General features: G+C 53.0%; 1 protein-coding gene across 1 annotated transcript in view; it reads right to left on the minus strand.

Moving 5' to 3' along the window:
• Positions 1-13,335, minus strand: part of RASGRF1 (Ras protein specific guanine nucleotide releasing factor 1) — a 95,884-nt gene that overhangs the window by 43,894 nt on the left and 38,655 nt on the right. Inside the window, exons 6-10 of the mRNA XM_032469326.1 lie at positions 7,307-7,386; positions 4,841-5,034; positions 4,332-4,441; positions 1,773-1,891; positions 253-413 (exon numbers count right to left, since the gene is read on the minus strand). Of these exons, the coding sequence (XP_032325217.1) occupies positions 253-413; positions 1,773-1,891; positions 4,332-4,441; positions 4,841-5,034; positions 7,307-7,386 (664 nt within the window). The remainder of the gene's footprint in view (positions 1-252; positions 414-1,772; positions 1,892-4,331; positions 4,442-4,840; positions 5,035-7,306; positions 7,387-13,335) is intronic.

Consider the following 13,335-nt stretch of genomic DNA (forward strand, 5'->3'; position numbering starts at 1 on the left):
CTTGGCTCCTCTGGCCCAGCACCCAGCTGTGGGGGTGCCTTCGGGGGTCTTCAAACTCACTTTCCCACTTCCTGTAATATCTCCAGTAGAAAACCAGTCACTGGCCTTCTCATTCCAAGCCACCACTCTCATGTCTCTGACACGCTTGCCCACCATCTGGGCCCAAGGTCGGGGCAGTCAGGACCCCGAGATCAGGGCAGAGCCTGCTGGGAGCCCATGGACTGCCAGCCCCGCAGCTCCCACTGCCCTTACCTTGGTCAGGTGGAGCTTCCCACCGGAGCCTCTGGTGCAGATGATCAGATGCTTAGAAAACAGGAAGCACTGTCGCTCGCCCTCTTTCTTTAGGGACAGAGACCCCAGGCGTCCCCTGGTGATCTTGCCCTTTTCGGACATGGGCACCTGGATGAGGGATCCTGTGGATGGAGGAGAGAGACCCTGAGCCCATATTCCAGCAAGACCCTTCGCCTCTGACCCAGCCTTGAGGATGCATGTGGGGACGCGATGCCAGGGGCCGTGGCAGTGGGACAAGGCTACCAGAGTTCTTGGTAGCAAACACGTACCATGGATGCTCCCTCCAGCCCCTCCTCAGGGCCAGATGGTGGGGGTTGTGTGGGGGATGATCAGAAAAACTCCATGCAGCACCCTTTGACCTAGCCAGGGCCAGGGCCTTGGAAAGCAAAGGAACCCTTTGGTGAGAATGCAGGGCTGGACTGGAGTTGGGGGTGGCAGGAGGCTAAACACATGTGGAGCTGGCCGCCAGGTCCAGCCCAGCCCCTCAGGTTGGGAGGAACTGCTTCGGCCCAGGGCGATGGAGCAGACTCCTGGTCTGTGGGGACACTGCCCATCCCAGGGGAGGTCATTCTTGGGGCCACCTCCAGCTTGGGCCCAGCACAGCTCAGGGGGAGCTGGGAGACAGATTAGGTTGGCTCTGGGCTCAGCAGGTCCCCGGGTGGGCCTGGGGGAAGGACACAGGGACCACACATAGGGGCTCAGAACAAACTCCAAGTTGAGGGCAGCTGGGGCCAGCGGCAGCTGCACAGGCCAGCGGGAGGTGCTGGCAAGCTTTTCATCTGGTCAGAGAATCCTAGGACTAGATGGAAGGAAGGCGACAGATCCATCCTGTGGTGGAGTCACCTCTGGGGCACACGAGCAGAAGCTGAAGTTTCCCAGGGGACATGGAGCCTGAACCAAGCGGCCTTAAAGGCATCACGGCTCTAACACCCAGGGCTGCAGAGAGTCTCTTCTGGCCCCTCTCAACAGGGCTGTGCCTCTCAACACTGTCCCCAAGGTCAGTGAGGCCCAAGGGTGAGGGAACCCTACCCATGAGAACCACTGTGATCATGGCCTCCCCCGAGAGGCAAAGGATGCTGAGCAAAGGACAGAGGGACTGGCCCACCTGGGACGCTGAAAATGCTTGTGATTCACGGGGCCAGTCGGAATCTGTCCCCATCTTCCCCTCTCTACTCTTTCTCCAAAAGGACATGCCAGTGTTTACTATGACATACAATAGACAAACCCAGGCCATCTGGGGAGAACTATGTTTACATCTGGGGAGAAGGAAACTGTGAAAACCAATAATATCTGCATCTATATGTATAGATACCGACATCTCCCTGTAGCTGTCGCTTTCCCCCGGCAGTCCCGGAATACTCTGCAGTCATGCTGGCAGGTTTTGGCACACAGCAGCCAAACCAACTGGTGGTGTCCCCGAGTGCCACCTGCCTCCCGCTGCTGGGCCCACCTGGCGGGGTGGCAGGGTGCGGAGGCCATACCTTGCCTCACAAAGGTCTGGCTGGTGTCCAGGAGGATCTCGCAGCCTTCGATGATCATGCGCTCGATGGCCAGGTTCTTTCGGATGTTCTCTGTCTCGCTTACCTCATCATGCATTATCCTGTGGGGACAAGCAATGACCATCAGGGACCGGCTGCCCCCGCCTCCCAGGGAGGAGGGAATGCCGGTCTCTGGCTAGACCTAGGAGGAAAGCCTGGGGTCCAGGATTCGCAGGTGGAGCCCGTTGTCGTAAAGCGGGAGACAGCTCGCATCTACTGAGTGCCTGCAGGGTGGTGTGCACGTTATGGGGAGGAGGGTGGGTGTCTCATTTTGTCCTCTGACAGCTCAAGGAGGAAACAGAGGTTAACCGCTAGGAAGCAGGTCTGTCTGAGTTAAAGTCTGAACCTCGTGGATCAGAGATAGCAGAGGTGGGAGGAAGATGGGTGTACAGGAGGCATCCTTTGTTCCCCACCCTGCCCCTCATCCCATTGCTGGCCTTATTTCCATCCATAGAACAAACCAAGTTCATTCCTGCCTCAAGGCGATTTGTCCTTGCTGTTTCTTCCCCCTGAACACTCTTTATATGGTTGTTTCCTTAATCGTCAGGCTCTGGACTGGCTTATTTCTGAAGCACCTGGCAATCCAGCTGGCTCAGCGAAAGACTGACTTCGGCTTACTTCTATTGGCTCTGGCACACAGCTCGCCCTTAAGAACACAGACAACTCTTCTTTCTGGTCTCCTGACTGCTGCAACTGCCCCTCCTCACCAGGAGGTGGCAGTACTGAACTGCTTTTAAACAATTGCCCTGGTGGGAAAAGGTAGACGTGAGCTGCCAACTTTGCTAAAAGCCATGGAGTCTTAGGACTGTAGTGAGTAGTTTTTTTGTTTTTGTTTTTTTTTTGGAGGGGGTCTGAGAAAAGTACCCCACCTACTCTAAGAAAAGCACAAAACCTCCTATTTGTTTGCCGATGCCTGAAATTCTATAATTAAGACCAATAAGAGGGCTGATTAATATGTATGTGGCTTACAGAGTTCTCGCATAGACATTATCCAATTTAAGCCCCACAACAATGGGCGATGGCACTGGTGGAGCTGGAGCTGAGATTAGTGCAATCAGCATGACGTGGGACAAACTACTCAGCCCCTCCCAGCCTTAGTTTCCCCATCTGCAGTTTGTTGGGGTGAGGATGGAAAATAACGTATTTCGCGGGCTGACCCTCCTCCTGGCACATGACAGGTGCTTGAATAAAGGGTGATGATCTTTGTTGCCATTATCATGGCTGCAAAAATGTTATTGTAAAAAAGGTGGCACACTGTAATTTGTTAATTTTTTCTGGTTAACAGACTGGGGCATTGAGATGGTGTCTCTCTGCCTTAGGGGCCCTGGTCCCCTCCTCCCTGCCCCTCAGCAATGCTCTTCTCAGGATCCCAGGCCTTAGCCTCCTTCTAGAAACAACATGGGACAGGGAGGCACCTTTTGGGGTATATGCAGCTGTGGATAGAGACTCCACTTTTGGAATTAGCCAAAGTCAATCAGAAGCATCTCTCTTGATGAGGGTGGGGATTTAGCTAATGTCTGGATTTGCTAAAAAAGAAGGGGGTGAATCCAAAGTGGCAAAACTAGTTTTGGTATTAGACATGTGTCAGCTGTAGCTGCTCAGGGTAAGTGGCAGCCCCAGGCTGGGGTGGGGGGGCATGCTGTACATGCAGCTGAAGGGCCTCGGGGGCTCTGGGAAGGCATGGGTTTCTAGGGCCTGAGACTCCTGGGGGAACCGAAAGTGATGACCTGGGTTATCAATGAGCCCAGGAGTTCAGGAGGAAAAACAGGACCAAGGCCAGAGGCAGGAGAGAGCCAGCCCTGAGGGCGCAGTGTTTCTCAGCACAGCCAGGGAGGGGTGGGTTATCTGACGCTTCCTGCTGTGGCTGGAGCTTTCCACAGGCCCCCAGGGAGGGTGCCAGGGGGAAGAAAGGGCTGTTGTCACACAGTGGGAAAACCCTCCTCTGTGCTGCTAGGGCTGGGTTCAGGGCCAGGTGCAGGTGCTTAGAGCAGGCAGCACACCCAGGACCCTGGGGGAAAGGGGATTGGGGTCTTAGGCCAAATTCCTTGGCACCATATGCCACCTGCACCCCCGCCTGCACTGGTACAGGGCATCCCGCAGGGACGAGGAGCTCGCTGCCTCACGGGGGCCCCAAATCTTCTCCTTGGAGAAGACTGCAGGATCTGGCTTCCTGGGGCACGTGAGGACTGCGGTCCACATCCCACAGTGGTTTTGTTAGCCTGCAGCCACACCCCGATTACTCCCTCTCCCTAATCCTCTGCTCTGGGAACTGTGCCCTGATCTGGTCCAGCCTGGTCCTCTTTCTGCCCAGCTGGGAGCCGTGGCCTCACTCGTTGCCCCTCGCTGGACCTGGGAAGCCGTTTAGGGCTCTGGGCTGGTTGGCAGGGCCCTGCACAGGGCTGGGGGCTGGACCCCACGCATGGCAGGCCTGGCGGACTCCGGGCGGGGGCACTGTCAGCCCGCGCCTGCCCATGGGAGGGGGTGCCCCGCGGCCGGGCTCACCTGGACAGCTCCTCCAGTTTGGACTTGGCGTAGTCCAGGCTGTTGCGCTCCACGTGCTCGTGAGGGGTGTGGGCCAGGAGCTCGTGAAGTGTCAGGATGTACCTGGGGATCTGGGGAGGGGCAGGGGACAGGGACAGAGGAAGGGGCAGGGAAGGTCAGAGGGATAGACAGAAACAGGGAGAGAAAGACAGGCTCTTCCAGGGTCTTGTCTGGGACAAGAGCCCAGAGCTTGAGGTTCTGCCCCAGCAGGAGGCAGGACTTGGGTGCGGACTCAGGACCAGGAGCTGCCCCTTCACCTTCCCGTGCGGCCCATGTCAGCTGGCCTTCCACCAGCCAGGGGCAGGGGTTGGTCCTAACCCCATTCTCCAGGCAGCCCAGAGGCCATGGCCTTTGTCACCGTGGCATCCCTTCAGGCCTGGCCTCCCCGCCAGCCTCGGCCCTCCCTGCCCAGCCCCCCAGCAGCCCCCCAGCCCTGGGCATGTGCCCTGGCAGGCGGGGCTGGGCGCCACCTGGAACATGGGGTAGGTGAGGAAGGTCTCCAGCGTCCTCTCCTCGCAGTCAGGCTTGGCCTCATAGTGCTTCAGCAGCTTGTCGAAGTCGCGGTTCTGCTTGCAGTGGGCCAGGATCTGCAGGCTGTACTGGTGGTTGCGCACGAACTCCTGGTAGATGTTGAGCATGGGCAGCAGGATGTCGAACAGGTCAGCTGGAAGGAGGGCGGGGCTCAGCCGGGGGCTGGGGCATCCCCAGGGAGACAGACGCCCCAGTCGGCCCTGGACTCACCCAGCACTACCCAGGAGGCCAGGGCCAGGATCAAAGTCCCGCCCAGAGAAACCCCTGCCTTTGGAGACGACTCTGGCACCACTACCTCCCCTGGGCCAGACAGGTGGCCCCAGACATCGGGACCACATCAGAATCACAGATTTTGGAGATGGGAGCCCTCTATAGTCTGACACCTGTGTATTGGAGGGTCAGAGAGAGGAGGTGTAGTGAGTGCTGTGGTATGGCCCCCTGGAAACCCTTCAGGACCCAGGAGACTTGTTCCCAGCTGCCACCAGTGCTGGTGGCTCTCAGCTGGATCCTCCCCTGCCGGGAACTCTCTCAGCTGAAGAAAATTGCTTTGCACAAGCTGGACCCAATGGCAGGTCCAAGTGAGGTGTAAAGGCCAGCCTCTGCCTTGATTTGGGACATCCCTGAAGGGCCACCTCAGTTCCAGAGCTTTCCATGGGGTTGGCTGAGGCCTCTGTTGTAACCGCATCGCAGACGACTCCCCTCTGCTCTGGCTCTGCCACGCTGTCATCCTGAAGGCTCCCCAGGAGGCCTCTCTCCCAGAGTGCCCCATCTGTGACAGTGACCCATCTGAGGTCACAAGGTGAGTCAGTAGCTGGGCCAGAACCAGGCCTTCCCACCTCCCCCATTCCAGGGCTTTCCACCACATGACATGCCCTCCTGAGTCTCTGTCCTTTCACCTTGTCCATTCCTTCGTCCATCCGCCCCTGTTCTTCCTGACCGCCCCAGCTCTGCAGCCCCTGGCTCAGGGAGCTGGATCCCCTGCTGGTCTGTCCGTCTCAGCCTCCTGGGTATCTAATATCCTGCCCTTCCAGCTCTTGAAAGCCTAAATCTGCCTTCCAACACTTGCAGGGACGGAGTCGAACCACTGAAACCCCTGCTTACAAACCCCATCAAAAAAGAAAGACAAGCCTTCCTCGTAACAAACTCTAAGTGGGAGCTCTTACACGGGGTATTCAGCTGCCCAGTGGGCAGCATCTTCAGCTCTGTGGTCACAGGAAGTGTAGACCTTGTCCTTCTAAGGCTGCTTCTTATTGTGGTCTTGGGGAAAATGGGGGTCTTTGACTTGAGAAAAACAAAAATAGTGCCCACTCCCCTGGAAGCCTCCTGGCCTGCTGGCAGGAGAGCCTCTGCCTGCCTCCAGTTGTCCCTTCACTTCCCGGAGCCTGTTCCCTTGACTCCATAGCGGAGGTGATGCCAACACTCACCTTTCCCTGCTGACTGGAGTGGAAGGAAGATGACACCTGGTGTGGAGGGGCGAGATGCAGGCGGCACTCCCGTACACCACTCACGGTAGTGAGGGCTTGGAGAGCAATGTGACAACGCGTACACACCTGTTGTTCCACTAATTCTACTTTTTGACTACCTGCCTCAGGGAAACACTCTCCAATATGGAGAAAACTTCATAAGCAGAGATGACTATTTCTTTTCTTTTTTTTCTAAATTTATTTTTAATGGAGGTACTGGGACTGAACCAAGGGCCTCATGCATGCTAGTCATGCACTCTACCACTGAGCTATACCCTCCCCTCCAGAGATGATTACTTCTAACAGTAAAAAGGTAAAATAACTTTAAGAGCCAACAAAGGGAGATGGTTGCATAGAGGGTGGCAGGTTCACAGGGCACTGGAGCATTATACAGGCCATGAAAAAGCATGCCTTCAGCATGAGAAAACACTTATGCAATAATGTTAAGCAAAAAAAAACAAAAACAAAAAACAAAAACCCACAGTGAGATTCAAATTCTATATTCAGTATGTTTGCAATTATGTAAAATGGGAAAAAAAATCCCCCAAGATGTACACATAGGAAAAAATAGGGAGGCAACAGACCCAAGTGTTTACAGTAGTTATCTTTGGGAAGCAGAACTATGGTTGATATTTTTAAACGTTTTCTACTTTTCTGGATTCTCAAAGTTTCTCAAGTGGGTACATATATATTATTTTTAAAAGGGAAAAGCAGATAGGACACTAAAAATATATCACTTCCTCCTAGAAATGTAGCTTTGGCCAACTTGTCTTTCCTCTTCTGCTCCTTCAGCGGGATTCTATGGGTCTCTAAGGGGCCACTCTGTTACACTCTGGAAGGTCAGAAGTGCCACCGGCCAGGAGGGGTGGCCCCCGCCCAGGGACTTCTTGGTGGGGGCGGGAGCAGGAAAAGCTGGGGACCTCTGCCAGGGCTGCTACTCACCCAAGACTAGGGTGGGCCAGCTGGAGATGCGGGCCTTCAGGCCTTGGTAAAAGATCTGGTGCAAAAACATGATGGTCTCGCTGAAAGAGAAAGCACAGGGTGAGCTCTGGCCAGGAGTTCCTGCCCCCCAGGGTGCCCCGTCCCCCAGGTCCAGCAGAGCAGAGGGGCCCCAGGGGAGAGGCAGGGGCTGTCACTGCCCGTGGGACCACAGTGGCTCAGGGGAGACCTTACGTGAAAGCCCCATCAGCGGGACGGACAGTGTGGTTTGCGGGGCCCAGCGCAAAGCACACCCGTGGGGCCCCTTGTGAAGCAATGGCTAAGAACGTTGGGATGGCGACTGCAGAGCGTTCCGTCAAGCACGGGCAGTGGAGGGGCACTTTCTGTCTGCCAGCCTCCCTTGTCCCCTCAAGTCCCCACCGGCTGGGGATATCCCTGAGGGATCTTGGAGGAACCCAGGGCTCTGGAGAGCATGGAGGAAAACCCACTGATGATGTGGGAAGAGCTAGGGCTTGAGACCCACACAGAGCAGGGCTTGAACCTGCCTCTTGCCCCTCCCGAGCTGTGTGATCTTAAGCAAGAAGTCTAACGTCTCTGGCACACGGGTTCTTCTGTATAAAATGTGGAGGTGAAATGAGGTAACTCTTGAAAGTACGGATGCATAGCAGATGCTCAGAAAATGCTAGCTTTCCACCATCCCTTTTTGGGGGAAAAGTTAGAAAAGTGAAAAAAAGAAAAGAAAGAAATCCCAGGATCTCTGGAGGGCCTGCTTTGTCACCACCTAAGATGCTCCAGGGAACACGCGTTCTCATCGGGCCTCTGGGCTCTCCCCGGGCAGCCACATGTGCCTTGGCTCCCCTCCTGGCACCCCCTTCCCTGCCCTCTGCTCCCCAAGCCGCTGGCCCCAGAGCACAGCCCAAGAGAGAGGCCGCTTCTGCTCCTTCCCGTGGTGCCCCCCACCCCACCCCTCCCTCCCCGCTGTCCCTCCCCTGCTCCTGTGCAGCACCACAGCTCCTGCTCCTTGGAGACCCAGGGGTCTCCCCAGCCTGTCTGGACTTGTCTTGAACCAGACAGGGGAAGCCAAAAGGACTCTGTTGTGCACCTCCTTCACGGAAAGGAAAACTGAGTCCAGAGAGCAAGAAGGGGCCCCCAGAGTCAGGGCTCTGAGCCTGCCTTCTTCTCTCCCTGCACTGTTCTCTATCTTTCCCTGCCACATCACAGGCCCCTGCCTTGGGTACAATCTGCGCGGTGTGCTCTCTGCTCCCTCCCTCTGTGCCTTCTCAGCTCTTTGAGTGGCTGTTTGAGCTCCTGGTGTTTTCCACCCTGGGGCTGTGTCACTGGCTGTTGTCCCCTCTCCCAGGGGTTTGGGCCCCACCCTGGGGTCTCCCTTTCTCAGGACGAGAGCAGGGCATGGAAGGCACTGGGTGGGCACAGAGACGCCCCTAAGCTTCACAGCCCAGGAGGCCTCTGGGGGGCAGGGCCTGGGGTCTCATGTACACGGCGGGCCTGAGAGGCACGAGACTCTGTGACTCCAGGGGGGTTTGAAATGCCCTGTGCACCCCCACTCTGCAGAGAAAACAGGCTGAGTTGGGAGGGAGAGGGCATGAGAGAGAAAAGAGGGAGAGGCCGCAAGGAGAAAGGGGGGATGGAGTGAGAGGTCGGGGAGAGAACACAGCAACTCCGGGCTGAAAAGCGAAGTCTGTGACTCTGTCGTAGCCACAGGACGCGCAGGAGGGAAGGAAAACGTCTACCGGCAGAAGCAACAGGCAGCCAAGTAGAGGCAGGGTTCTGAGTCCTCACTCCTGAGTGGGTCCTACCCGTCACCCCCCTGAAGTTCCAGGAAACGTGGCCCCTCCACGTGTGGTGACACACTGATTTGGGGACTAGGGCCCCCACCTGATGACTGAAGTCATTTTCAGTTTTCAGGCAACAAGTCTGCTGCAGATTGACCCTTGACAAGGCTGGTTCCTGTCTGTCTGTCTGTCTGTGGTCCCTGAACTAGTTACTAGGTAGATAAACATGTACTGTACTGATTTTAAGAATTTTAGTATTCCACATGTGAAGACCCTTCAGAAAGTTCAAGAGACCAGTCCAGGGCACGTGAGAGCACACAGAGGGGGGAACGTGGGCCCTGAGTGGGGGGAGGGTGGAGGTAAGAGGACTTCCAGGGACTCCTGGGGAGCCCTGAGAGCCGCCACAGCAAGACGCAGGGCCCCATTCCCAGGCAGCTCCAGCAGACGACGGCAGGACGAACCTTCTTAGATTCCGACTGCACAGACTTGTAGAGTAGCATATTAGAACGTCATAAACTGGGACTACAAAAATGTAGCTGATGAAGCCTCCATGTTTAAAGCACTATAAACTGTGAGGATGTCACCTGTAACCCTACTACCCAGAGCCTGCCATCGTTACCCATCTAACAAGAAAACATGGTCTCACTTTGATTCCATTGGCTTTAAGAGATCGTTGTTAGTGGGGCTGGTTGGACATTTTCCCTACCTATTGGCCATCTGAGTTTCTTCTTTTGGGAATTGCCAAGTCATGCCCGTTTACTACTTTCTCCTTTATTAATTTTAAATAACTATACATTAAGCATATCCTCTAACACGTACACTGTGGATATTTTTGCTTAGCTATTTGCCACTGATTTTGCATTTGGTGGGTTTTAAAAATTCTTTTTTCATTCTTTTTTTTTGGGGGGGGTGTAGGTAATTAGGTTTATTGATTGACTGACTTGAGGGACTGGGGATTGAACCCAGGACCTCGTGCATGCTAAGCACACGCTCTACCGCTGAGCTACGCCCTCCTCCCTAGGCTGCCTTTCATTGTTACTAAATTCTCATGCACGCTTACTTCTGTTTCTGGACTTTCTATTTTACACTGATGATCTATTAGCCTATTCTGGCAACAGTCTCAGGCTGTTTTCATTACTTTAAATATATTTGTAAACTTTATAATATATTTTAATTAATATAGGAAATGTTTCTTTCATTGTTCTTTTTTCAGAATATTATTATCCATTTACACATATTTATTCCTTCAGTTGAACTTTAAAATCACTTTGCTACACTGCAAAGTGATTGGGATTATATTAAGCATATAGTGTATTTTGGGTGAAAATGATTTTTATGACATGGAATCTTGCCATCCAGAATGCTGGCCCAGTTTCTGTTTCTTATACAGTCTGCAAGCTTAGAAGGATTTTTATATTTTTTAAATGGTTGAAAAAAATCAAAAGACTATTCCATGATATGTGAAAATTATATGAAATTCACATTTTAGTGTCCATAAGTAAAGATTTACTGGAACCCAGCCACACTCATTTATTTATGGATTGTCTAAGACTACTTAGTTTTGACAGAGACCCTCTGGCCCACAAGGTCAAAAATGTTTACTATCTAGCCCTTGACAGAAAAAATTTGCTGATCCCTAGTCTGTATGAATGGTGTCCCGAAACTGTGCAGTGCACAGCCAGTGCAACTGTATTCTGTGGCCCTGACCCTCCCAGAGCACATTTATAGTCCTGGGGGAGACCTGGACACAAAAGAAAATATTTAAGTGTGATGAATGCTACGTAAGGGGCAGCAAAGGGGCCCTGGGAGCATTCAACCAAAGAACATAAACCAACCATGACAAGGAGCATTGGGGTGGCCAGGGATATGACAGCCAAGGAAAGACACGAAGGAAGAGTAGGAGATAGCTGTCGGAAAGCAAGTGGAAAGGACAGCAGGTGGGAAGAATGTTCTAGGGAGAGGAAGTGACCTGTCTGCTTGGAAAGTGCTCATTTTGCCTGGTTCGCTCCCTGAGCCCAGAAAGGCATGTGACTTGCCCGAGGCCAGTCCTAGGTAGACAGGACACAGCCAGCAAAGGGCAGAACCAGGCATCTCCACTCCTCTGCCCTTTGCGTGTTACTCCTCATGGGTTCAGGCGCCCGTCTCTCCTCTCCAGCCCGTGCAGACGTGACGAATTGATGGCAGCATGCTCCCCTAATGAGCCCCATCATCCTTCTCAACCCAGGACTCCAGGCAGCCATTGCCAATCAATCAGAGCAGGCATCAAGATATAAACCATCTGCCACCCAGGCAGGATGCCTCTCATCACGGGGCAACGCCTGTGGTTCCCAGCACATGTCCCTGGGCATGGTTTTTATTAAAGGGAAATCATCCAAGCCCATACGCTCACTGTCTTGGGTAAACAGAACCTGCTACAGATGTGTTAGCTCAAAGATCTTTCTTCCCCCTATTCGAGAAGCACACAATTAACCCCCCTCTTTGGTTCTGCAACACCCTTGATGAATCTGTTAACCTGGAGAGAGGTCTCTCTCTTCTCAAGGACTTCTCTGTAATGAGTGCCAGCAAATGAAATCACCAAATTAGCATCAGGTTTCCAATGTGGCTGTACACGTCAGCCTAAAAGCAAATCCAAGGGAAAGCTATGTGTGGAAATGCAGTCTAATGAGGGAGCTGGCGGCCTCTGCACTTGGCTTGTGATACATACAGAACTCTGTGCCATGGTCTGAAGTGGGGAGACCTGGGAGGTTCAAGTCCTGGATCCTGCCTCCAGAGCGCTTACACAGTAAGAGGGGAGGCTGGGCTCACACACGAGGCAAAGTTCTCTCATGGTGCAGGAGTGAGAGGGAGTGTGTGCTGAGACTTTTGCTGTAATGAGCCACACTCTGGAAGTAGGGATGGGGTTAGGAGGATGCAGGGTGGGTCAATGGAGAATATTCCAGCCCATTATTTAACAGAGCAGCAGGGGGAAGCACAGGTCTTATCATAAAACAGAACTGGCTCAAAAATCCATCCCACTTGAACCCCTGAGCACACCCTGTCACCTCTCTGAGCTCTGGTGCCAGCCTCATGGGGCGTCTCTGAGGATCATAAATCACGTGGGCCAAACACTTACAGAGAGCCCAGCACAAAGCAGGCCCCGCAAAGCACCTTCTCAATGTGGTGAGTGCAGTCCATAACGTTTAATCATGCAAAGTGCTGTGTGGGGTTTCTGCAGGTTATTGAAAAAATAAGTTCAGCTAATCTTTGTGTGCACGAAAAGCATAGAGGCTAAGACATTGAAGCTTCTACTGTCTCATGTACCCAATGGGTCATATAGTGAGGTGTGAATGATCATCAGGCAGTCATTTTCTAGTTCTTCTGACCCTTCCCTGGGCCCCAGGGAAAGGAAAGGGCTGTGGCCCACTCCCAATTGGGAACACGGACCAGAGTAGGGGAGAGAAGTTAACCACATCAGATTTGCATGCATTAATATGATCATCGGTTCTTCTTACTTAATACAGTAAGAAAATATAGCAAAAGACATCTGACTGATTTATGATGTTGAACCAGCCTTGCATTCCTAGGATAAACTCCACTTGGTCATGAAAATTACCCCTTTTATATACTTCTGGATTCAATTTGATAATATTTGGCATCTATGATCATGAAAGATATTAGTCTGTAGTCTTCTTCTTCAAAATGTCTTTTTCTGGTTTTGGTATTAGAGTAATGCTGGTTTTGCAGAGTGCACTGGGAAGTGTTCATTCTCTCTGTGTTAGATTTGAATTCAGCTTCTCCCAGGGTGCATCACTGTGAAGCTTTTTGGTTGTAATGATGTCTAACTCTTCTGAGCACATGGGATGTGCTGGGCTCTGTGCTAGATTCTCTAATATCCGCAAGAGGCAAGCATACTCCCTGCTCAGTATTTCCAGTGACTGCTAGAGTCCGTATTCTAGAGGCCTTATGGATTGATCAGGCTGCCGCTGCCGTTTTGACCAGGATCAACGAGACTGCTAAGATAGGCAACAGACAACCTTGGGCCCATCGCAGAGAAGGAGAATCAGGCCCTTGCAGGGGCCCAGAAGGAACCAGGAGGGGAGGGGACTTTCTTCCCTTCCTTCCTTTGATTCTCAGTTGAAGGCATCTGATCTGACCCATGCAGTTGTTAAAAGATAAAAATATAAAATCACATTGTGATTTTCTTCAAACAACTTTTGAACACATTCTGTGAGTTCAGTGTGAATATTCTAAACCAAAGAT

This window comes from Camelus ferus, chromosome 27, assembly GCF_009834535.1.
Source record: "Camelus ferus isolate YT-003-E chromosome 27, BCGSAC_Cfer_1.0, whole genome shotgun sequence".
Lineage (NCBI taxonomy): Eukaryota > Metazoa > Chordata > Mammalia > Artiodactyla > Camelidae > Camelus > Camelus ferus.